General features: G+C 43.3%; 2 protein-coding genes across 3 annotated transcripts in view; one reads left to right on the top strand and one right to left on the bottom strand.

Moving 5' to 3' along the window:
- Positions 1-1,937, top strand: part of LOC144114041 (intraflagellar transport protein 74 homolog) — a 42,309-nt gene extending 40,372 nt beyond the window's left edge. The window contains exon 10 of one of the 2 annotated variants that reach the window (XM_077647486.1): positions 1,770-1,937. In XM_077647486.1, the coding sequence (XP_077503612.1) occupies positions 1,770-1,839 (70 nt within the window). In that variant the 3' untranslated portion in view covers positions 1,840-1,937. The remainder of the gene's footprint in view (positions 1-1,769) is intronic. The other variant, XM_077647484.1, reaches the window with a different exon arrangement.
- On the bottom strand, positions 1,923-26,676 carry PNKP (Polynucleotide kinase 3'-phosphatase). The gene is made up of 14 exons (XM_077647473.1): positions 26,393-26,676; positions 25,992-26,288; positions 25,675-25,919; positions 24,611-24,690; positions 20,257-20,543; positions 18,448-18,515; positions 14,041-14,133; positions 10,603-10,704; positions 10,487-10,514; positions 6,655-6,716; positions 6,468-6,577; positions 2,765-2,852; positions 2,640-2,707; positions 1,923-2,310 (listed from the first exon to the last, which is right to left on the bottom strand). Exons 1-14 carry the CDS (start codon positions 26,526-26,528, stop codon positions 2,187-2,189), a joined length of 1,788 nt encoding a protein of 595 aa, XP_077503599.1. The 5' UTR covers positions 26,529-26,676; the 3' UTR covers positions 1,923-2,186.
- Between the last annotated feature and the right edge of the window lie 205 nt (positions 26,677-26,881).

The raw sequence follows: 26,881 nt of genomic DNA, 5'->3' as shown, positions 1-26,881 counted from the left end.
GCTTTCAGAGCCTGTGCCACATGACTAGCCAGCTGGGCACCTTTGGTATGCGTAATGCCATTTGGAATGGTAAAGAAAAAAAACATACAGTGGTTGCTGCAGAGGGGAGGGAAAAAGACCGCAAAAAAAGAAACTAGACCAATGCTGTTTTCAAATAGGATGATGTGAGCTCTTCCACACACTCACTCTTAAGCTCTCTTCATATATAATACTCTTTCACTGCAAGGTAATTTTATTAATTCTTCTCGTGTAAAAAATTTCTTGACGCACCTAGCATGCTCATATAGCCTTTTTGGGGGACACCCCTGACAAATTAACTTCTGATAAGATGAACAAATTTTCATGGTCCCTTCAAGTTCATCTTTAGGGGTTTCAGTGGAGGTGAAATGCAAAAGGCACCTGCATACTGTGCAAAGTCAGAACACATTTAAGAACCCCAGGTGGTCTAAATTAATCTGGAGCCCTCAACTACAGTGTTCCTCATAGCCTATGTGTTGTTTTGGAACATTAAAGATGGCAATTTACAATTTTTTCAAAGGGCGTCTACAGGAATAAGTGATGCCATCTGAACCCATTCAATGGTCAAAAAACAATTTAAGTGCTTGTTTTTTCAATGACATGTGTCATCATTGTTAATGGTGAGGTCAAAAGCTCCACGGTGCTCTGTATTGCTTATATGCAAGACGCGCACTGCTTAGATTGACAGACAAAGTTAAAGACAACAACACGAACAGTTAACCATTCATGTTGTCGTCTTTAACTCTGTCTTAGTCAATCTAAGCAGCGCACATCTTGCATATAACTGTTCCAACAGCCCAATCTTAAGCACTTCTTATCTGCATTGCTGTTTAGCTTTATAACAGTGCTTGACTGTATACAGGGTTCTTTTGACAAAAAGATTTTTATACTAATATAGTACAGCAACAGCATGGTGTACAGAGCAAGAGCTCATGCATTCCTACACCCTGCAAGTCGTACGTTTACACATTGCTTCTTAGCTTTCTTATCAGACTAAGCTGCAGAAAAGCAAATGGGACATGGACTCAATCAATCGATTCCTTTATTGAGTCCCATGATCGATTGATCAATCAATCAATCATATTGCTTCCATTATTGAAAAGTAAACAAATTTTGTTAGTCACAAGGTAGTGGCATATAATGCTGGTCCAAGCAGGTAGTCAAAACCTTCACGCATCTCACCGATCAAGGTCTCTGCAAGCACCAGTACTCAAAATTGTTTCTTTAGGCACACTATTAGCTCATTATGAGGGCTGGTGTTTCCTATGAAAAAACTGCAGTTGCTATAGGCATGTACACAGTTTTGCTGCGCTCACTACATTCAGTGAATTAATGGATACCATGTTCCTCTCCATATGGTAAGAAAAAAAAACAAACCACAACCCTAATAATGGTTGTTTTCTATAGTTGGATACAACCTAAGTCTGCAGTGAAACTCCGCCCACATTCAGGACCGGCGCACAGAATTCCTCCACGAAAAAAAAGTAGTCTGTTGTTAGAACTTTTCTTGTTACTTAAACAAGAAGCTAATCACAAGAAAAAAATTTACTAGCTCTACAATTTTGATACCGGGCTTGTTTAATAAAGTGAAACACTAAAAAGCTGATTTTGTTTACTTTTGTGACTGGCTAGCGGAGTAATACAGTACGCCGCGGACCATGGCCCTGTGTTAACGATTGCTGTTTTTTTAAGTTGTATCCTACTATAGAGAATGTTTTCATTTTTTTCTCATAAATTTTTTTTTTTTTCAGCAATGAAGCAGTCCTTCCTACTAAAGACCTACAATTTAGTCAGCAGTTACCCAACATTTGTCGACACTAGAAATGCTAGAAACTTGCAGCTTGCAGCAAAAATTTGCTGACAGACTGCTAAAATTTGTTTGATTAACGACTCTGGTACCTGGAAATTTTTATGTGCATTTATTTTATCAGTAAATTATGCATATGCTGCTATGTGCTAAAATAAATATTTATTCAAAGGCACATGCAGAAATTAGCACGGTGTATACCTGTACAACATGATGCACTGACTTCCATTCCCATGACATCATGAAGGTGAGTCACTTCGTAAAATAAAAATTACCTTCACAGATTCTTCATCATAACCCATGGTCATGGAAGCAACTGGATAAGACTTCCGTGGATAGTGGAATATAAGCAACTTAGATATTATTTGTCTTTGAGAAAAGATCTGTACAGTTTTTCATCTTCAGGCGTGCTGAACTTAGGAACAAAGTTGATTTTTACAATTTCAAAGAATCCCTCGGACAAACATGGCTCTTTGAACTTGGACCTGAAAAATGATGAGAGAACACATTGCCATCGCAAGCAAGTTCTGCTTCATTTTAACAATTTTGAGACTTGTAACAGAAACAATGAATATGTAGCAAGATTGTAGCAGATTTTATCATAGGTGCTGATATAGCTGAGTGATGACCAGAATGCTTAACAAACCCAAGTGAGGCCCAAAAGTTAAATGTGTACACTAGCACAAAAGCAATAAAATCCCTCTTTTTGGCTTCCAATAAGGGAATGAATACAGCTAAAGTAAATGTCATTAGCAAAACAGGAAACTAGCTGGTTCTGTCCAAAAGTGTCAAGAGGTTTAATAAAGGTACTTACCGATGACTGTAGAGAACCATATCAGTTACAGAAATATGAGGCTGTCCTTTTAGTTTAATTTCTCGAAACTGCAATTATAAAAGCCACAGTGAACAAGTGAAAAAAGCATTCAGAATGAAACAAACCTGATTATTATGCTTCGCCCTCTCCAAGGAGCAGTCAAATACAAAACATCTGCACTCACAGCCATGTTTCTTCGCAATGTCTATAAACCTAGAAAAAAAATAAAGATTGTGTTGGCAGTGAAATCATTAAAAATATGCCCAATGCCTTTCCTTGAAACATTTCACACAATGAAACAATGCTCACTTCATATTTCCATATTGAGAAAATGAAAACAAGATTGATTGGCCAATTGATTTGTGAGGTTTAATGTTCCAAGGCAACTCAGGCTATGAGGGACACTGAAGTGGAGGGCTCCGGATAATTTCGACCACCTGGCGTTCTTTAATGTGCATCGACATGGCATAGTATATGGGCCTCTAGCATTTCGCCTCAATCAAAATGCGAGTGCCACGCCGCGTTTTTCGGGTCAGCAGCTGAGCACTACAACCACTGAGTCACCGTGGCGGCTTTGAAAACAAGATCATACAATGTAAATGCAACGAGTTTTTATGGTTCAGCTAATACGCACCTGGCGTCCACAGCAACTCGATAGCAGGCCGCAGCAGATGCGCACACGAACAAACTGTTTATTCAAGTTTGTTATGTTACTCAGCCTGATGTTTATGTTTTCAAGAAGAAATATTTTAACAAATATTTTATTTTACAAATTCCTTTTTCAGCTATACTACACTAGGGCCATTAAGCAAGAAATGACAATAGTCACTAGTTTGCTGTAACCTCCAGAGCAGTTTACTGTTATACAGTACAATCACTAACAAGCCTAACAAACAATGACAAAAACTGGTACACATTCAGGAAGTACCGACACTAGGCCAAGCAACTAAGGAGAACCTCAGAAGTAAAGGGCAGTGTTACAAATGGTCCTCTCACATGCAGCCTTTCCTTGTCCTCTCTTTCTCCTGCCATTTTTCCCCTTTCCCCCTATTTTTGAATTTTATTTTGTTTTCTTTTTCATTTTTATTTTATTTTTCATTTCTAGATTTTATTTCATTACATATATGCTGTTTATGAACTATTGCTCAATAAACTTTTATATTTTTGTTTTATTTACCATACAAATTATACTGGCATTTCGTGCAGACAACTTCCGTCCACAAACTTCTGTCAACAAGTTCCATTCACGCCACTCATCAGCCGAGAAAGGCTTACGCCTTAATAATGATCAGTGCACAATACAGGGTGTCTCACGTAACTTGAACCAAGGATTTAAAAAAAGTGGTGTACCGGAGCTGGATAAAACCAATGACATACTGTTTCCTGTCATGTGGCGCTCCTCAGAGTATTTTTTAAATTCCACTTTATTAGTTAATTAGCTAGGATCAATTATGCAAAATTTCTAATATTCACTTTCGTGTCACGTTAGTTTCATGAAGTTTTTTAAAGGGGGTTAAGAAAGAACCAATAGTTTTTTGTAGCAACATACCTCCTACGTAGTCCTTTTTTCCGGCATTTAAAGAAAGCCTGTGAAATAGGGAAAAAAAAACCACATGACTGCGCTCATGCACTACCATATTCCAGCGCTCAACTGTGTTTTAAACGAAAGAAGCGTGCATGCTGACCGTGCCCAAGTGAGCGGCCGCCGTTCAGTTCTGCGGGCTACAAAATGATAAAAAAAAAGGTGGCTACCTTGAAATACAAGACTTCACTGTTTTCCCTTCCGTATTTGTTTTGTCTGTGTAATGGCTCAATAGAAACCCCTTCTGAATAGGGGTTTCTATCACTTATCACAGACCATGACGCGTGCTTTTTATGCTGAGGAAGAATGTGCTGACACACTTTCAAGACTATGCTAAGAGCGGTGTCGGCCGCTGACTTCGAGATGGTGAGCGTGCACGCTATGTTCATTCAAACCGCACTTGGCAGCGCTACAATATGGTAATGCAAGAGCGCAATCATGTAGTTTTCGTATTTTGCGGGCTTTCTTTAATGCTGAAAAAAAAAAATACCACGTAGGAGATACTTTCTTACAAAAAAAGAAAAGTGCATTGGTTGTTTCTTAACACCTTTTACAACTTAAGGAAAGCATGTGACCCTAAAGTGAATATTAAAAATGTTGCATATTTAAATGCAGATAATTAACTAATTAAGCAGAATTAAAAATACACTCTGGGTATTGCCACACAAAGGGAAACAATATGTCGTTGGTTTTACCCAGCTCTGCTGTAACAATTTTTAATGCAAGAGCATTTCTTGACTTGCTGAGTGAAAACTCCGCTGTTGCCAGAAAGCCATGGCAGGCACACACGGCAGAAACGCAGCCCATGAATGACGCCATCACCCCTCCTGGAGCAATAGGCCATCACAAGGCACGGGTAGGTCGAGAAAGGCAAGTCGACTTTAGCGGTAAATAAAAACAGGATTGGAAACACCTCTCCTCCTTCCTGCTATGGCTATACAATACCCTCTCAGCTGGATAACAAAGCAGACTGTGCTTAAGAAGGGGGCGATTGGACTCCTCCCTTGCGTGCACTGGGCCAGCAGTCAGACCTGATGTGGTACATGTACACAGTGGTGTGCCGGCTGTGTTAGATGCACTAGGAAATACGATGCCCACTGTCATATTCATGTAAACGCAGCTTATAGAGTCTTCATCATCCGAAGTTGAATCGCTCGCATCTACATCATCAGGCGAGACAGCAAAGTGTGGCAGGAGGCAGCAGTTCACAGCCAATGAAGTACGAGACCATCGCAACGCAGCAAAACGGGTGAAGCGAGCTGCTGCAGCGAAACAACGTTCACCCCCAAGACCCCAACAACTCAGCGACAAGTATAAATGCTCTCACATTTACACATCACAAGAATTACTTAGGTGCCCCCATAATTTTTTTTAACTCCTTGGTTCAAGTTACGTGAAATACCCTGTATAATGATGACCCTCAATGGCAAGGCTACATATTTCAGTGACGCAATATGACAACTAGAGTTAATTTAATGAGTCTTCAAAAATAACAACGTGCCAGCCATGAAGTACTACCAGTTTTGATGTTGCATTACACACTCCTTTATCCTCAGGAGAATATGCTCAGGACAAATATATTTGGTCCTTCTAAAGTCCTAACAACACAGTGGTTAACAAATTCTAGACAAATAATGAGAGCCTGTGAATACTGATGATTTGTTCCTGTTTTTTGAGTGGCACTAATTCAAGATAATGCTGTGATCACTGTAGCATCAAAGGTACTGCTTAAAATAACGCATTGCCAAGATATGATGCAGAAAAAGAACATAAAAACAGTTGACTAAGCGCTAACCATCTATTGAACAGAGCCTTGAGCCACTCATGCCAGCTCTTTTATTTCAACTCATGCCATCCTTTCAGCACTAGCATGCCACTGGTAGAGCTGTGAAAAAAAAAAAAAAATGATACTAACACTACTACCCAGCTTCACAAGAGGAAAGAGAATGCATCTGAGGCAAAAAAATAAAAATAAAAATGACAGCTTTGATGACAGGTGGCCGTATCCCTTTAACCCCCTAGCAAACATGGACGAGCCACACAATCTGGACTTGGGACACACGAGCTTGTCGTGTGTTTTCTGGCACTCTATGTTCGGTTTAAGGTGATTAGGTCGAGTCCAAAGCAGTTTTTTGGATTGCCAATGGATGGCAGCATAGGTACTGAATGGACTATTCTGGTGCTATATTCGGAAAAAAAAAAAATGTGCCCATTGCGGGGTTAACTCCATCTAACTGCCACTTTACCTTTTTCGGCTTTCAGGATCTGGGTTCGTATTGTCTATGACTGCACTTCGGTCACGCTCCAGTGCTTTTTCGCATTCTTCTACACACTTCTGCCACGACTTTAACATGTCCTGGAAGCACATAAATTAAATGTGAGCTTCACTTGAGCCTTGAATGGGCATTAAAGAATAACCAAAAATTTACTTACACGGTTAATGTGAACATACTGCTTTGGCACAAGGTACTCCTTTGCAAAGTGGCTCTTACCAGCTGTTGGGAAGGCACAGCAAACATCACATACCATTCTAAGCAATAAACAGTGGTACTTGCATTCAGCACTGGCAGCCATTCAGGCACACAAACATAGGTTCATTTTCTTAACTAGATTTTAAGCAAGCACACCACCAGAACTATACTTTCTCATGTATTGCTTTGGTTTCACTCGCTATGTACAGTATGCGTCACCCTTGTGTAGAGCGCTCGAGCAACCCACTCCTCTACAAAAGGTGACATCTCGTCGCATCTAATTAGTTGTGGAGGCAACCATTGCTCAGAATTGGAGCCGCACAGACGTGCAAGCAACGTGGGCGCCAGTGCTTTGCTTGGAAATCATAGGCTGCTGTATAATTTTAGCCATGACAAAGAAGTAGTCTGCTGTCAAAGCTTTTCTTGTTACTTAAACAAGAAGCTAATCACAAGAAAAAAACTTACAAGCTCTAGAATTCTGATACCTGTCTTGTTTTATAAAGTCAAACATGAAAAAACTGATTTTGTTTACTGCCACGACTGGCTAGCAGAGTAATACAGGACGCCACGGACTGTGGCCCAGTGTTAACAACTGCTGTTTTCTTAAAGGAGTATAGACACTGGGTGCGAGTTTTCTAGTTTGTAATGATGCGTAAGGCATTATTATATATGGATTACCACCAGGTATCCTCCTACAACTGCTAAATAATTTATAATCAAATTTATTTCTCGTGCCGTTTCGGTTTCAACAGCTGAACGATGACTGTGACGTCAAAGAGCGGTTATACGTCACGTGAGGCATGAAAAACTGCAGTATGATCGCTTCTTCCTCATTCATCGTCATTCCGGCTCTTGAGGAAGGCTGGCTTCAGCACTGCACCGTAGTGAATTCAAACGATGCAGCAGCTATTATATAGACATTTTTAGATGCCTCACGTGACATAAAACCACTCTCCGACGTCACAGCCACAATTTGGCTGCTCAAACCGAAACAGCATGACAAAAAAATACGTTTATAAATTATTTAGCGGTCATAGGTGAATACCACATGGTGATTCATGCTTAGTAGTGTCTTCTGCATCATTGTAGAGAAGAAAACATGCGACCAAAATTAGGTGTCTATACTCCTTTAAGTTGTATCCTACTATAACAATCCCCCCTCCCCCACAAACACATATATAAGTGTGTGTGTGTGAAGGAAGCCAACAGTCGCCAAAACCAAGAAGCATAGGGGAATGTGTTTTTTTTAATATGTGGTTCTAATGAATGGCAGGTTAAGTGTAATTATTTTGTCACTGAAAGATAATTGATTAGAAAGCAGAAGAAAAAACAGCCACGTCCTAAGTGACACTCGTGGTAATACAGGATGTCCTATGTCCGCTGCTCCAGGCGAGGGTAGCGCTGGTGAACACTCTTGTGGTTAGCTTACATGAAACACAAATACCCTCAAAAGCAGATTTGACAGCTGACGTAACTCAGTTGGTAGAGCACCAGAAGCGAAATTCAGAAGTCATGGGTTCGGATCCCACCAGTGGCATGTGGTTGTTTCTTCTGCTTTCAAATAAATTATCTTTCAGCGATAAAATAATTACACTCAACTCACAACTGATTAGAACGACATATTATAAAAAGCATTCCCCTATGCTCCTTGGGTTCGGGGACTGTTTGCTTCGTTCACATATACATCATAACGAGCCCCTCATTTCCCCTTCCCTTGTGTGCCCCCCCCCCACACACACACACAGTCGAGCCCGCTTATGAGCCTGACGGTCACACTAATTGTGTTCGTTGTACTCGATGTTGGTAGTAAGTGGATGTGGACTCTTCATATTACAGCCAAGAAAACAAAGTCTGCCAAAAGTTGCGTTTATTCCTTAAAACTTTGCCATGCACGTCCATTTCTTCAAAGCAGACTTTACCACTGCGCTTTTCAGGCTCTCCAGGCCAGTCATGTTCTCCTCGCCCAGGTCCTTGCTGCCAACAATCTGCCTTAGGGATGGAATAAAGCTAATCGTGATTGAAGAGTGTAGGCAGCTGGTAGTAGGATGGCCACAATAATCAGATTCCTAGTGGCAAGGAAGTGCCTATAGTTTGCGTACAAAGGCTTCATCAGGAAATGGCTCTGCAATGTTGTCGTCCGCACAAACGTAGCCATTCAAGGCCACATCCGGCCAACTATGCATTAATGACTCACTGCCACAAATCTACATACGTTTGATCATGTGCATCTTCGACAGCGTCACTTATTGTTCCTGGGCCCACACAGCGACGAACATAGTGCAGTGCACGTGCACAAAGTATGTAGCTGCTGCGTTGTCAGCTATCTGGCTTTGCCTCCACGTGGTAGCAGCATCGAAGTTGAAGCCAACTGAGCAGGCGATGCAGTATACCATGTGACCAACGTAGCCAGGAAGGCATTCAAACCTTTCAAATCGCTGCTGTTAGTTGATCCATGAACATGCACCGTGTCTTCACTTTCAACGCTCCACTGTCTAGCAGCCGCCGCGTTTCTGCTTCCATTTGGGATCTTCACCCAACCGTTCTACATGCAGGCAATCACTGACCTTATAGGACACTGGAGCACGCTTGGCCAGTCGTTACCTATAGTTTGAATGCTGCATTTTTCTTGTTTTTTTTTGGAGTTGACATGTTTTTTCTGTGTGGTATCACACAAGCCTAGAAACACTCTTCGCTTCTACTAAGCTGGAAGTGCGTATTTCACAACTTTGAGGCAGAGTTTATGGCCCCTACTTGTTCACTATAATCAAGTGGTGCAGCCACAGTTCTTCGTCGTATCCGAGACGAATTGTCATTGCCCTAATGAATATTTTGACAGTAGCACTGCACTTGTTCGTAATAATCAAGCGTTCATTTTATCTGTGGCCGTTATAAGTGGGCTCGACTGTACACACGTCGATTACTTTGTATAGCTGCTATCTGCAAAGTGGTAATTCCAACTGAGCAGTGAATATAAACAGTGAACACTCCCTGAAGTGAGGAACGTACACACGTGAGAAATCTGATTTCTTCCCAAAAGAATCAAAATGTATGACCAAGTAAAGAAACATACAGTGCAGCACGCGGTATTAAACATAAACAATTACTAAACAAAAAAAACTTGCGAAATTCACTACTGTGCCAGCGCAGCTATCATCGTAAATTCTTTTGACCAGGAGATGACAATAAATCTGGAGAATTCCCTTTTTTTTGTTGTTGCTGTTCACAAAATTAACAGATCAAATCAAGTTTATTTTCAGCACTGTGTACAGTGTTGACGGCCTCCCTGGCAGAAAGCTACTGTTCAAATGTCTTTATGATCTTAAAAATTCATAATCTTCAAATTTTCAGGAACTACCACTACATGTTTCAATTAATGCTGTACTTCCTAACAAAATTTTTGTCCTGTTCCAAGATTAACAGCACCTGCCACGATTAACAATGTATAACTGTAATTAATTGCTTGAAGTATAAAAACACTCATGAGTGTAGGAGGATGTTCGTTTTAATTAGAACAGACAAACTGAATAGGAGGTGATGTATCCAAAGTCACCAAAGGTGACTTTGGTTACATCATCGGTTATGCCATCTTCAATAAACATGCACTGCAGTTGCCCCGAAACCACTGTGACGCACAGGGGTCCATGGTAGTGAAGCCCTATGCACATCAATGCAATTTATCAAATACAAATTTGCGCGCCGTTGTGGTTTATGCTATTAAATATGTTCACTGCATAACCACTTTATGGCCTAGAGTGACATACACAAGTTTAACCAGGGAAAAAACAAGTACTTACATGCAGGATATCCAACAAGCACCACAACCTTAGGAGCAAGAAACGGGACAAATGTTAGCGAAGAGAGCACAGTTTTTCTCGTCTATTTGAAAGTACTGTGAGCTTGGAACACGTACCTCAGTGTGGCCTGCTGAGAGATCATCACCATTCAAAAATTTACTCCTATTAGGCCCTGTAGTGGCTACAACTTCTGCAAGCGGCAGATCTGGCACTTGACGCTATAAACACAAAAAAAGGAAAATTGTCAATGGCAGTGAAATTCTGTGAAAGCAGGCACTGATAGCAATCAGCGATGTTACATTCATGAAAATTTTCAATACGAAATTGGGCCTATAGGAAAAAAGGGAAGCAAATTAGCAGGGAAATGAGAATTTTTTCTAGGTCAAGATATTTTTGGCTAAAAGTAAAGATTATGACCAGTGCAAACAAAAAAAACCTTTCTTTCAGGTCGCCTTCTAGCCTTCTTGAAGTACACAGTGGTTACCACTGCTACTTCGCAAACGTTCCATCCCCTCTTTTAGAGACAACCGCTGAAAGGAATCCGAGATAATGCTGGTACAGCGATGAGCACCAAGTCCCACTCTGCCATGTTCTGGCTGATAATGCATCCATATTGTCATCGATTCATTTTTCAATAATTTACTAACATTAACATAAGACTGCATTGACAATCTGAACTTTTAAGTTGTTTGCTGAACATAAATAGAACGAAAGGTAGGCTGTTCCATTTCACATATATCGTTCTCTTCTATATATTTCATTCTTACACTTGTCTTCGTGCTGAGCACAAATACAACGCTGTCTCCACTGACACGTTTCTCACAGTGCCGCTGCAACAGCGATATGCTTGCTGTGCTGGGCACTTTAACTGCATATTTGCAGCTTAGAGCTCTCATTAGGCAAGCTGTCCTGCATTCCAACCTCAATTTTATATTTTTCCAGTTTACGAAGCTAGGGAGTCAACCATTATGACGGATCACCAAATTTGGGAGTAAATATGGCAGTCAGGTTAACCTGGCACTAGCTAAAATTGCAAAAAAGTCGCGCATGACATACGTGTTCACGCTAGTCATTTATGAGCGTGTTTACTCTGGTTTTATTAAGAAATTCATTCTGAATGAATAAAACTAGAAAATGAATTTTTAGCCACTTTTTCTCTTAACAAATATCTTTAGGTGGTGATGACAGCCAATTTTTCTCACTGTCTGCCTCTGCTTCAAACACGTCGTGGAGCTCAAAAAAGAAAACACTAATGCACAGTGAGTAGTATTTGGCAAATTCCTGCCCTTTCTCCTTCATTAATCCTGACGGATTTCAAGGATTAATGAAAACAGTACTTTAAAGTAACACAGGGAAAAATGCAGGGCTTTTCCAAAGGGGTCAGGAAAAAAGTGCCCAAAATAGGGACTTTTTGGCATAAGTAAGAGAATTTTCAGTTTTGGTATAGGATTGGTTTATTAGGATTTAACTTCCCAAAGCGACTCAGGCTATTAGAGACACCGTGGTGAAGGGCTCCGGAAATTTAGACCACCTGGGGTTCTTCAACGTGCACTGACACCGCACAGTACACGAGCCTCTAGAATTTCGCCTCCATCGAAATTTGACCGCCGCGGCTGGGATTGAACCCGCGTCTTTCGGGTCAGTAGCCGAGCGCCATAACCACTGAGCCACTGCGGCGGCTAGTTTTGATATAGAACATCACTGGTAGTACAGTAGACTCTATGATACGACCATGGCTGATACGAATTTCGAATGATATGAATTCATAGAATTCCCTAGCCGGAGTGCGTTGTGTACATGTGCAGAATTTCGGACATTCCGAATACTCCCCTGTGCCACTATGAATGGTAGGAATGCACAAGCTGCAACTGCACCATCGGCTAATAAGTGCTGCCCGCATATTGCTGCAGTCATGAGTGTGCATTGGCGGACAGCCCACACATCACCAACGTCGTGGTAGCCAGTTGTGCTGTACGTACCCCGAATATTAATCAGTGGCTGCGCAGCCGTAAATACATTCTGTCAGCATAAACAGGTCTGCATGAATGCATTTCCCATGCTTCTGCATATAGATTTTGTTCATTTTGGATGATATGAATTTTTTCGCAACCCCTTGAGATTTGTGTCACCGAGGTTGTACTCTATTACATAAAGCAATTGATAATGCTCAATATTCTACAGAAGTCACATAAAATTAAACAATGGAAGAGCGCGTTCTGATTCAATTGCTTCTGCTGATATCCTTTTAAGCACCCACCTCCAACTATGTACTATCAGGAACAAAGGACTCCAGGATGCGTGAAGAGCAACCAAAGTCGATAGCTCTATCAATAACCGGTGCCTTAAGACCATATTGGCGGAGGTGAAAGTCTGACTCCCTTGCTTCAATGTTTGGGAGTAAATAAAATGACTGTGGAAAGATGGGGAACCTATGTGTCCAGGTTCCTTTTTGTGCATCGAGAAGGCTTTTGTGCCAGAAAGTACACGAACAGCACTAATCTCCATGACAGCTTATTTGCATTCAGGAGTACTTGTGCATGGCATGGACGGTTTTGCACACTTGAAAAAGACAGCTCCTAGAACTATTCATGGTATTGTAAATCATAAGATAAAACTTCTCACCAGCATGCATAGCTCATGGTGTGACAAAGGTGCCTAAACGTCCCTCAGTTTGTTTTTTTTCATCACTGCAGAATTTGAGTTAGGCCAAAGATCAGGAGCAGACTTATGGGGAAGGGAGGGTAATTTTGCAGAGGAAAACCATGCTGAACCCTACTTTCTGATGAAAAAGTCGAAGAAATACATGGTTAACTGGAACTGCCTCCCCCCAACCACACTTCCTCCAAGAGTGACCCATAAATCCACCCCTGCCAGAGATATTATACCATTATATTCCAATTCGAAAACAGGCAATCGCAGTGAAGTTTAATGCACTTTGCTTCACTCTTCTATACTTCACAATGGCCAAGCACAGAATCCTTGGGCACGCGCGCATGCACGTGCGTGTGTGCGCGCACACGCGCACACACACACACACACACACACACACACACACACACACACACACACACACACACACACACACACACACACACACACACACACACACACACTCACAAATAAGTATTTCAGCGCTGAATGTGGTGCTGCAAACATAATTTGTTTGATAAATTCATTAAGCAATGAACCAAAGACTTTTCAACACAGAAATCAGTCAAGCATCACTGCTACCAGCATGTTATGAGAATATATCAGCATATTATAAAACCGAACCTCATTTGAAGACTGACGCCTAACAGCATTGTACAAAACATTACAGCACGCAAAAAGGTACAAAAAAATGTTCTCTGAGGCGACATATAGTCAACTGTGCATGCTGTTAACCATTTTTGTCAGTAATAAGCGTTTAGTCAATCACAGATGGTTTTTAAGTAACAACCAAAATTAATTTTATAACTGAGCATTCACACCATCATTTATTTTAACAAGGTTACCGATAAAAACCGACAAAGGCTTGTTGTCTTCTGTGCTGCGAAGCATACAGCTATACTTACGGGGTCGAAAGCTGGGAGCTCAAACTTAGCTGCAGGGCGCTTCAAGAAGAACTCTTCTGGAGTGTAAAATGCAATTCCAATATTCAGAGCAAACTGAAATAAAACACAATGCAATTCTGGCAACTTTAATTCTGCTGCAAGCACAATGTAAATAGTGTCAAGTCAACAATGCATAACATTAAAAAATATACAATATGGCGCGAATTTTACACTGGGCTTACAGCACTTATCATAACGCCGTGAATGATTCCCTTTAGTGACACTGAACAGTTCATGATTGATCTCTCCTTTTTATTTTCCATGTACAGCCATTTAACACAAATTATTTGTGTTTATGACAAAAACTCGAAAGTCGTGACATGTCCTCTACGGCTAAAATGAGGTATATAAATGCTGATAATTATGCTGAAATCAGCATGCAGTATGCTGGCCCGGGGTAATAGGTATTGCTGAAGAAACAAATTGGTTGGACATGCAATCAATATATATGTTATGGATAACCACTCCTGTCCATGTCCACGTCAAAATAAGTGGCCGAGCTCCTGTAGAGATTCTTCAGTACAGATGGGCAAAATAATATGAGGGCCATTAAGCTGAATATTGGTGATGGGTCTAAATATGCTTCAAAATACACAAGTTTCACATGGTGTAGTATGTGGAGTTAGGTATCACGCAAGTGTGCAGAGACCCATGACCCTGCACTTTTCATTTTCATGTCACCCTGTATGCTATGCAATTCAGCCAGTTAGCCGAGTCTTTACATTTTATCCAATTATTCATATGGTTTATGGGGTTTAACATCCCAAAGTGACTCAGGCTATGAGGGATACAGTAGTGGAGGGCTCCAGGTAATTTTGACCACATGGAGTTCTTTAACGTGCACTGACATCGCACAGTACATGGGCCTCTAGCATTTCACATCCATCAAAATGCAACTGCTACGGCCGATATAGAACCCGCATCTTTCAGGTCAGCAGCCGAGCACCATAACCACTGAGCCACAGCGGTGGCCCAATTATTCATATGTTCAGAAGAGTGCTCACTTCATGAAGTTATACAACCACAAGGGTTGAATCTCAGTAGTGGTCATAGCATATTTCAAAATCAGTAAAAAAAAAATGCCATGTACTATAATTAGCGGTTGGACTTGCCAGATTAAACTGAAAAAAAAAAAAGATAAAAGCAATCCGAATTCAGTTTTCAAAATTCAGTTTTAATAAAAAAAAAAGTAAGTATTCTTGGCACGCAAGGTACAGCTGGCTGTCTGTAGAGTTTCGCCCAGTCAAAGTTGAAAACTAACTAGGTAGGAAAGCCACGGGTGTGATGCGATGGCAGTACTAGATAAGCAGCGCAGTTGTCTGATTAGAGATATTGCTCCACAAGCTTACATGTTTCAGAACGTAGACCAGCAAGCACCACCTCCTTGCACCACCTACTAGCAAAGCACTGTTTGTTCACTATCATCACCCACTTAGATCAGTTAGCTGGTTAAGTAGGTTTATCAACTGCATGCATAGGACACTGACACGAAACCATGCATGAGTGTCATGAAAAAGTATCACATTCTGACTACCACGACTATTGGGCGGTGGTTCCATTGCTGCCATCAATACGTAGACCACAAGATGCCCTGCCCTCTCACCCAACCGAGCGTGATTATCCAATGATAACATGTCAGTCTAGTTTTTAAAAGTAAGCTTCCACTTGAATTTTTGTCTGCCAACTATCTCATTTAACTTGCGTTACTTTTAATGACAATAGATATGCGGCGGCGCTGGCATCGCCAGCAGCGCTGATGAAGAAGATCTGCCTCGCGCATCAGAGAACGCTCTCATCAACTGGGGCCTAGCCAGCCACGTCAACAACCTGCTCCGCCGGCTCACCAGCTGCGGCTACCGGTGCGTCAAATACATGTGGACTTCCTACCACATCTGGTGACACCGGACGTGATCTCGGACGCACACAACACCGCTCCCACCAGCTCTGCGCTCCTGCCCGTCCTGTTCCTCCACTTGGCCTTGCCGCTGCACGGCCGCAGTTCGCACCCGGCTTTCGGCAGCCTCTCGCCGCCATGCACACACCTCCCATCACATCCGGTGAGCTCCTTCAGCCATATCAGCGCCCCTACCTTCCTCGGCTGCCTGGCCTGCCCGCTTTTTACGCCAGGTACCCCGTTTTGTGGCTGGCGCTGCTGGACTCGCACTTCCATATGAACAACGTGTCCAGCCAGCTGCTGCGCTATCAGCACGCCAGCCACGAACTCCCACCCCGTCTCCTAGCACAGCTGCAGTTGCCGCCTCCCGGCGCCAACATATACGCCGATTTCAAGAAGGGCCTGACGGCGTATTTTGGCTTGGAGCTCCCACTGACTCTCTACACTCCTGTTCCCGACTCCACTGCGGCGCCACTGGACCCACCACCCCTGGCCGCATTCCCTACCTGAGCTGTTTCGGTTTTTCCCCCGACCGCTCCTCCGTCGGCGCCCCCTCCAGACACCGGTCTCTCCACTGTCGCCGCACCAAATGAGCACCCATCCACAGTTTGGCAAGTGCCACGTGACCACGCGTTGGCCTCTTGCCCACCTTCACACCCAGCTGTCTCGTACTACACCCCCGTCTCTCCCAAGATTGCTCCAACGGCCCCTATGGACGGCCATCCACCTGTGAGCTCCCGTCCCTGGGTGCTTCCTGTCCAGCCCTGCTTCTCAGCTGTGGCGCCTGCCGTTGGGCCATCACCGGCGGCACCCTCTCTCGACCCGGGCCTCAATTCGCTTCTAGTCCCAAGTTCGCCTGCTACCTCAAGCCCCACCACAGTGAGCTCAACTGCCCTTCCTGTCGCGCGGCACGCATGGACGCCTCCCCAGGGCTTTGTCGCGCCTAACGCGCCACCTGAAACGCCTGCCGCACATCCCTGCCCACCTGGCGCCTTTTCCAGTGCCTGTGCCTCTGCGACAGACGAGACAGCCTCAGCAGGTGGTGGCATGCTTGCGATGCATTGCAGCGTGCCCCATCCAACACCTTCTATGGACTCGGCCCTACCGTATCCTTCCCATTCCTACAAATACTCCCCTGATTTGCTTCTTGTGCCCCCAACAACCGGTCCTAACGCCACAGTGAGCTCACTTTTGCAGCCATCTGGTACACCCCGTCGCCCGTTTCGAGTACTACCTAACAAGGCAGCACGTGCCTCACGCCGCAGACCTCACGCTCAGTGCCGTCCGCCGTTGTTTCGTCATTGCCCGCGGCCGAGGCATCGGCTCCACTTCTATGTCTTCCCCACGCCATATCTCCGTCCGTACCAATTGAGCCAGCGCAAAACTTCCCCCAACCGCCGGCCTCACCCGTAGGCTGTCCGACTGAAGAACGCCTAGCTCGCCTCCCATTCCTCGATGACTTTTCCCACCTTGCGCTTCCGTCATCCTCATCTTTTGGCTCCCCTCGCCCTTTGCGAAGCAGCCAGGCTCGACCGCCAGAGCTCTTTTCTTCCGCCCGACAGCCTTCCCCAGCTCTGACACGGCCTTCACGAAGCTAACTGTGTCCTGGACTTGAGAACTTGTACAAACTTTTACATACTGTTTTTTCTCTTTTATCGCGCATAGCGCTAGGGGGAGAGCATCTGTAGCGGTGCTGGCATCGCCAGCGGCACTGATGAAGAAGATCTGCCTCGTGCATCAGAGAACGCTCTCATCAACTGGGGCCTAGCCAGCCACGTCAACAACCCACTCCGCCGGCTCACCAGCCGCGGCTACCGGGACGTCAAATACATGTGGACTTCCTACCGCAGATATTCTTTCTACAAGCGCAGCTTCAAGCAGTACCATTTTCACTTTGCTTACTGGTAAATAAATTGTTCATGCTGACAAAAACGCCGAAACAGACTCCAAGTGACTTTTGACCCCACAGGATTGTCACTTTAGATCACCCAAAAAACTCAGTAATCATTCATCAAAAATAATAATTGCCGAATAAAAACAGCATTCCGAAATAAACACAAAAAGTCAGCCAAATTTTAAAAAAGTTAAGCCGAAAAGTCCAAGCCCTAACTATAATATGCTCAGCCAAATTGCAGTGTTCACTCATATGTTTATAAATTTTTTGGAAGCTTTTTCTGAGCAACACTTTTCAAAATGCATGGAATACTAAATAGATAAGAAAAACCTCAAATGTTTCTAGACCACACAACACTATGAGACAGACTATTTCAGAGATGACCTCAGTACAGTGGTACACAGAATGGGCTTACAGCACAGCAGCTTGCACAAAAGAAAAGGTTAAACATAACAATATGAACAACTCTGAGCGTGAAAAAAGGAAGCCAAGGTGAAGACAAAAGGTACCATGGAAGCTAGCAAACAGGAATATACAAAATAAAAATTCTGCACTACTGAAGGCAAGAGCTGTTACTAACCAGCCTGTCTGAACATGAAAAATCTTTCTTGCGCTTTGGTTCCCAGTTTGCTGGTCTCCCTGCAGCATCTGAATAACAGAAAATCCAAAAAATATGCACACAACAAGAATATCTTGTATCTTTCAATAATAAGCCAAAAATAACACTTTCCAAAAGTAGTCATTATGCCACTTCTGTGAGAACAAAAGTACACTCTAAGAGTATGGCTCTGGCAAGATTAGGCTTCAATGATTAAAAAAAATACTAAGAGCAGTACACAAAATTCATTATGGTAAATGGGTTATGCAGCCAAGCGGACACAAACTGTGAGAAAAATTGTCATCATAACCTCAGTAATTAACTAAAATTCATTACCTAGCTTTTTATTTACTGCAGTTAGTGTGTATGTTTATATTGAAAACTTAGAGGCAGTGGTATTCAAAGACTATTCTATGTCGTTAAATTATAGTAACGCATTTGTGTCCTGAGATATGCACGTCTAAATTTTCAGCCCTATCCGTCTAATTACGCATGCGAGATTGTGGCACTTGGCATGAAGCTCCTCCCTGATGTGATGCAGATGATGCGTACAGCGCTTCAACTAATAAGAATGTGGAGTTACAGGCAACGGTTATAAATTTTTGCTCTTCGCCAGCAGTGTGGTATCGCTGCACTTGACTGCATGTGAGGTCTAGAGCAGCACCACGTCTTATCATCCGCTCAAGAAACAATTGCTCAAAGAAACAACGCTTGCCCCACACTGCTAGCACAGTGATTCTTTAGTTTTGCTGGCCAAGAACAAAAAATTATCACTGTCACCTGCAATTCCACATTCTTGTCAAGTGGAGTGCCATATACAACAGCTGTATCACACCTGGGTGGAGCGTCATGCCGAGTGCTGCGGTCTTGCATGTATAATTACACGGATTGAGCCAAAATTCTAGATGTACATATTTCAGGACACAGGCGCGTTGCTGAAATTGATGATGACGAATTTTTATGGCACAAGGGCATCTGTGGCCAAACACCGCCATGGCACAAGGTTTTTGCTTTTACTCAAGGTGGGGTCAAAGACCCATTTCCCAAGCATTTCACCCGAAAGAAGCCGAGCACCAGACAGGGGGAAGCTTGTACCCACTGTATCACCAGTGGGTACCTGTTGGCACTGGGGATCGAACCCTGCACCTCTCGCATGCGAGGCGGATGCTCAAACGACTAGGCCACCGCTTCGGTGCGTTGCTAAAATTGTACAAAACAGAATAGTCTTTGAATGCCACTTTTCAATATAAATATGCACGCTAACTGCAGTAAATAAAAAGTTCATCAATAAATAACAAACAATTACTCAACCTAGGACAACAATTTTTTTCACTGTATGCGTCTGCCTGGCTGCATAACACATTGGCATAAGCCATTGGTATAGTTTTTTTTTTTAAACATTAAAGCCTAATTGCGAACACCCTCTACACACAATGGCACCTAAACAACTTCAAAAGTAGAAGGCCAGAGTATACAGTCATATGTTAAAGTAAATCTTTCATGAAAATACCTGTAGCATGTACAATTCTAATAACTACTGGTGCATGTACCATGTTGCCCAGGTCAAACGAAAATGCTGGTCAAGATGTTACACTTGTCACATATGCGAGATCATGCGTTAACCCTTTTCAAAACTCCTGGCACAGCTTTTTGCACCATCTAACCTTTCCTTTCTCTCTTTCTCTATCTGTCTCTTTTTTTTCTGCTATGTGGAATCATATGACTCTACTAACGTTCCTTCCCAGACTGGCTTGAAATTACCACTTGACCATGCGCACAAAGTATACCTACCTCCAACATAAAAAGACTCCTCCAACTTCACAGGGATGCCTCCATTTCCTTCAGCTTCCAGGTGGCGCCATATTCCTGGTGCTGGCTTGCGATAGAACCCATGGCCAACAGACACATAGACTTGAGCTGGCACAGCCAGCTTCTTCAGAATATGCTCCACTTTGGCCTTGAAATCTGCTTCATGGCTGTGGCCCTTAGCAAGTCCTCTTTGATTCGTAATGATAACAAGCTTGTAGCCCTCTTCTATGAGGCTACGCAAGCGTGCCTCACACTGTGGCAGCAGTATACTGAAAAAAAAAAAAAAAAACGGTACAAACCTTTAGCGCTACACTACAATCTGTTTCCACAAGCAACTACTGTGGGCTATTCTCATTTGATGAAAATGGATATGTTATTCAACAGCTTTTATAATGAACTAAACAATCTACTCATGCTTGCCAAGGTAGGCACAGGAAAGGGACCTTGATGTCAACAGAAAATGGCATTTTTGAAAAACAAGAAAACTGTTATAAAGTTTCTCCATAAGAATTCCGGTGGCTAGGCGCACAGTATGCTAAAAACTTCTAAACACGCCCTAAAGTAACACACAAGTTACATACAGGAGCACGAAAAAAGCAGTGAAGGTAATGAATGGCACTGACAAAAGATCATATTTCAAGGCTTCAGAATGTGCAAGCTCACATGGATTTCCAAAAGAATTGTAGCAATAAATACAAAAGAAATTAGTACAAGACCAAACTTTTGTTTTGCACAAGCCACAGGAAAGCATTATAACAGCTGTGCTTTGAGTGGAGCTGTAGCATTTAGGTATTCACTAATTTATATTGTGCCACAGTGATGCCCTGCACGATGAAAAGAACACAAGGCGGATTAACCACTCATTCTCCAACTTGTGATAAAGTGTTATAAACTTTCCTTTCGAGAAATCCAGTCACTGTATGCACTGACAAGAACAATTACTGCACCAAAATTAATCAATACAACTAGAAGGCAAGCCAATATAATATATAGTTGCAGTGCACCATTAAGCACAGACAGAAATTCGTGAAATGCACTGAAGGCATTGTTTACGACATCCCTCTCTCTTGTGGCAAGCGGTATGTTGGTCAGTCTGGTCGGTGCTTAAATGAGAGACTTCGCGAACACAATAATAATTTGAGAACATTTACTGGCAGCAATCTGGCTTTACACTGTAAGGAATGTGGTTGTGTGCCATATCTGGACAAGTGCTCGATCGTCGCCAGACACGGGGATCAGTTAACTCGCGAGATTATAGAAGCAGCTCGCATCGCTGCCTTGCAAGATAAATGTGTCAGCAAGCCGTCTATCTCCTTGTCGAAAAGAGAGCTGGCCTTCTTAAAGATTAACTGAGTTGTGCATGTCCGTTGTTCCTCATTCACCTGGTTTTCTTTACCTTTCCGAGCACATGCGCCTGGTTCCCCTCACGGTCCACGTTCGTTTTGGTCGCCTAGGTTTCTTTCAGTCGGAAGTTAGCGCCTGTGTTGTCCGTCTTTCTTTGTCCCTTGTGCCATTTTTTGCGCTCCCCATATACCATGGATCATCGTTACCGACTCGCCCAAGTTTCCACCCTTGTGAATTACGTTTCTAGTTCTTCGGGCGTCTTTCTACGTTTCCCAAGGCCCTTGTGCGACCGTATCTCTTATTGCTGCCACTGTGTGCAAAGCACGTTCTGCTGCTTTTTGCCTCCGCTCCGGTATTCTACCTGACGACGTCAGAGTACTCTTTAATGGTCTCAACCCATCCATTGGGCATTCGCGCAGAATATGCAAGATTGTAAAATCTGAATGTCATCGCTATGCACGTCTTCTGAGGGAGCACTTAGCCGTGCAACTCCAACAGGCACTGGAACCTGGGGCCGCTCTTCATCAGCTGCGAGCGTATCTGCTGCTGGCGGACCAAACAACTGAAGCCATCTGGCAACTCCAACTCAGGAAATTTCGATCCCTCTGCCCACCTAAGGGGTCGAGAAAATGCTACAGCATGGTTGTCTCCGAAGGAGTCATCCTCCCCGAGCACGTCAGCCAGGTGTTGGCCCTTGGACCCAAGTTTGCAAGGGAGACTTCGAAAACTCCGCATGAGCTGCTTTCCATGGTGCGACGTGTATCTCGTTTAGCCGACAAAGAGGACTCTGGCCGGTGTACCTCCGACGGCGTCGACGTCCTATTGTACTGTAAGCCTCGCCTGTAAGCCTCGCCCTTCAAAAGTCAGTGTTGATCGTGTCGTGTCCTACCTAGCTGAACGGTCTCTTTGCGTCATCCCCTCTGACAAAGAGGGCGGTTTTACAGTCTTTCCCCACGGTGTATTCAACGAAAAAGCCAATCATGCCGTATCAGAAGTGTTTAAACGTGGAAGAAATGTTTCACTTCCCAAACTTAAGGCGCAAGCCAAAAGACTGTGCCTCAAGCTCAATCTCGAAAGAGTAGTCAGTAGCATTGAAAACAGTAAGCACCTCTTCCTAGAAGTGTTCTTTAGCGCAAAAACGCATAAAACTGGCGTACCCTTAAGGGTAATCATATCGGAACAGGACACTAGGCAAAAGTCAATCGCTGTGCTTCTAAATGAAAAACGAATTGTTGACGATTAATGACCCATTTCTAGTACATAGTTCAGACGAAGTGTTAAGTGCTGTGAAATCGCTTTCTGGTTTCTCAATTGACGTGAAAGATCTGTATTATTCATTGCCCCATCACAACCTGCTTACAATAGTTGAGGATTCCATATATCATTTTGGCGCGGTGTCATTTCAGAATGAATCCGGTCTGTCCGTCAGCGGTTTTTTAGAATTGCTAAACTTTTATCTCCGCTCCACTTTCATTAACTGGCAAGGCGATGCTCACATTCAGAAACAGGGAATATGCATTGGGTCTTGTCTGGCCCCTGTACTTAGTGACCTGTATTTGGCTCATCTTGACAGCAGTCTCCAAGAGAGGCTTGCCAGCCCTCATGTAGTCAGGATTTTCCGTTTTGTTGACGATTTCCTTTTTCTGGTTGAGTGTACGCCATCGTGCTTAGAGTAGGTTGCATCCGGTATTTTAGCTAATGTACAAGAGTGTTTTTCACCGCTGCTATTGACTAACGAAATGCCTACCAACAACGAAATTCGCTTCCTTGATATCCGGTTTAAATTCCTAGAAAACCACGTGTGTTGGAGCTATTCACCTCGAGCCAACAAACCTTTACTTCCCTACACATCTGCCCATTCAAAACTCATTAAAAGAGGCATTATCAATTTATGCTTGAACAACGCTCTAGAAAAGTCATGCCCCCATCTCATAAGCGAGAGCTTTCACAAACAAATCGCAAGGTTCCATGAAGCAGGCTACCCAGCCGATATTTGTGTTTCCGTCGCCAAACGAATACTGAAGAAGAAGCACCAGGAAAGTCTACTACCGTCCGGGCCCTCAGAAAGAAAGAAAGAAAGAAAGAAAGAAAGAAAGAAAGAAAGAAAGAAAGAAAGAAAGAAAGAGAAAATTGCTGTTATTCCTTACATCCATTGCCTGTCCCATAACCTCAAGAAAATTGGAACAAAAGCTAATGTTCGTGTCGTTTTTTCTGCCCCTGACAAACTAAGAGCGCTATCCAAAAAAACTTTGCCCGCCGATAAACGTCCCCAAAAGATGCAGTGCACCATTAAGCACAGACAGAAATTCGTGAAATGCACTGAAGGCATTGTTTACGACATCCCTCTCTCTTGTGGCAAGCGGTATGTTGGTCAGTCTGGTCGGTGCTTAAATGAGAGACTTCGCGAACACAATAACAATTTGAGAACATTTACTGGCAGCAATCTGGCTTTACACTGTACGGAATGTGGTTGTGTGCCATATCTGGACAAGTGCTCGATCGTCGCCAGACACGGGGATCAGTTAACTCGCGAGATTATAGAAGCAGCTCGCATCGCTGCCTTGCAAGACAAAAGTGTCAGCAAGCCGTCTATCTCCCTGTCGAAAAGAGAGCTGGCCTTCTTAAAGATTAACTGAGTCGTGCATGTCCGTTGTTCCTCGTTCCCCTGGTTTTCTTTATCTTTCCGAGCGCATGCGCCTGGTTCCCCTCACGGTCCACGTTCGTTTTGGTCGCCTAGGTTTCTTTCAGTCGGAAGTTAGCGCCTGTGTTGTCCGTCTTTCTTTGTCCCTTGTGCCGTTTTTTTGCGCTCCCCATATACCATGGATCATCGTTACCAACTCGCCCAAGTTTCCACCCTTGTGAATATATAGTTATTTCCAAATGGCAATTCCACCACAAGGACCTAAACAGATTCCTGTCACATTTCTACATTTATGCACGACGCTTAGAACAAAGATATCGAGGTGAAGCAAAATGAAATATTGACCCTTACCGCCAATCACGCGAATTGACAGGAAACACCTTGCCAGACTTGGTAGTGATAAGGGTTCCATCAAGGTCGAATGCAGCAATCTATATGACAAAGAATTTCATTTAACACCCTCTTGTCTGCACAGTTTATGAGATATTTTAACACGCAGGAAACTAACCAGGTAGCATGCACTAACCGTAACTCATTTCAACAGAAAAAGGCAGACGCCGACCAAGGGTTTTTGTCAAAACGGACGTTTCAGCCTCCATACGGAAGCCTTGTTCACTAAATTTTTATTGTAGAACCGCGACGCTTAAATTTAAGCGTCGCGGTTCTACAATAAAAATTTAGTGAACAAGGCTTCCGTATGGAAGCCGAAACGTCCGTTTTGACAAAAACCTTTGGTCGTCGTCTGCCTTTTTCTGTTGAAATGAGTTACTTACTACCCGACCAGACAAGATTTCGTCAGACCTTAGATTTCATGCACTACCCGTGTTACAACAAGCATGGCGTCCTCGGCCTTACTCAGAGAGACAGAAGTACTAGGCAAGAATGTCTTCCTTTGAGTAATATAGGCTTTTGTTTAACACATACAATCATCAGAAAATTAATTTAGCCTTTATAATATACTTCAATGCAAAGGTAGGTTCCTGTAATTCTCTCATACACAGAAGGAAGTACAAAGCTGACATCTCCATGCTGAAACATGCTACAACTAGCACAAAGCTGTAAAACCTTTCCTTACTGCAAAGTTGCAGCAATTTGTCTAGCGAGAGATCCAACCTGAAAAGTGGCTCAGGTGTAACTACTTGATTATCAGTCACCATGAGAAAACAAAAGCATCCGCAGCTATAAAACGTGCCATACATTTTTACCAAACAGCTTTGCTTGGTTAATGCACATGGATGGAAAACTTATTTCTGATATTAGAAGCATGGTGTACATATATATCACTATATTTTGCAATCGAATGCAACTGTAAGCCAGTTAGGTAATATCTACCAGTTTTTACTCTAGCACTGTGAAGGTTGAGACAACCAACTCCAATAATTGCAATCGGCCTGATGGCCTTGCTCCGTACTTACCTTCGACTTTTGTTCAAGTCCATCGGAATTATACATCAAAACATGATGGTCTCTCAATTCCACCCATCCACTCTTCACTGGGTTCACTGGAGGTAGGGTACAGAGGCTCGAAGTTGCACCTTCATTCGGTTTAACCGATTTCTCATGGTTACGGCGTTCTTTGAAGCTATTCTGCATGTGTTTTAATTTCTGAGAAACTTCTTTTACGTGCTCGTCACTCTCATCACGCGCGTCGGCGTTTGTATCTGCAAGTTGAGACAAATAATAAAACAAAGAAAAGGCACTAAGCTACTTCAAACAAGCTGTCATCTACTTACGTTTCTTAGGTAGCGGCATATCTTCGCCTTCAGTTTTCCTCTTCGAGCGATGCTTTTCGCCACAGTTTAGAGACTTTAGAGACTCAGTATGAGTAGCCGAGGACGGTATGCTATGATCAAAAGACTTTTCAAACACCACTTCATAGGGCAGCTCCTCCGCCAGTAAATCAAACTGATCGCCGTTATGAACCGTCACCGTCTCCCTTGCGGCTAGACGCCTGCCCGATACCCGGCATGAATTTTCTCCAAGTTGCGTTACTTCAATCGTGCCGCTGTCGAAATCTGCTCGCAGTTTGACTGCAAAAAAAAAAAAAAACCTTACTTCCTCGTTGGTACGGGCACCGAGAGAAATGTTTTCCTGCTGGGCTTTCTGTGAAAACATCCTTAATACATGCGCTCACCTTGACATCTAGAGCAGCGCTTGTTCCGAATTTGAGTGCTGCGGCTTCTGCCAACAACGGTGTCTTGGTTATGTGGTAGTATAATGTTAGGCAGGGTAGCAGATTTGCTCCGGAGCATGCAATTCGAGTAACGCATGCCTTCGGCTCAAAGGCTGCGGTCGCAGTGAACGTTAGACTCTAACGGATTACAAAGGCTATGAATGCATCACAATCAGTTTCGACCACGGTAAAGTTGTCACGTTCACTTCTACCAAGGCGCTGGTTTCGACTCGCCTAGGCTACGGCCGGCCCACTACCGGGCTACCGGCCTCGTTATTTCCACCTGGGTCGTAATAACGAAAGCGTTATTTTCACCCATGGATTATGAATTGGCTTGGCGTCATTTGTGATTTGTGGATCGCGGTCGCGCGGGCGATTTGCGTCTCTTGCTTGTTCGATCGGCCTCTGGATGCTCTGGATGTGTGGGGTTGGCAGTGGGCACATTCGTTG

The sequence above is a fragment of the Amblyomma americanum genome, chromosome 1 (genome assembly GCF_052857255.1).
Source record: "Amblyomma americanum isolate KBUSLIRL-KWMA chromosome 1, ASM5285725v1, whole genome shotgun sequence".
Lineage (NCBI taxonomy): Eukaryota > Metazoa > Arthropoda > Arachnida > Ixodida > Ixodidae > Amblyomma > Amblyomma americanum.
The sequence above is the reverse complement of the archived record's forward strand: the minus strand, read 5'-3'. Positions and strand labels throughout refer to the sequence as shown.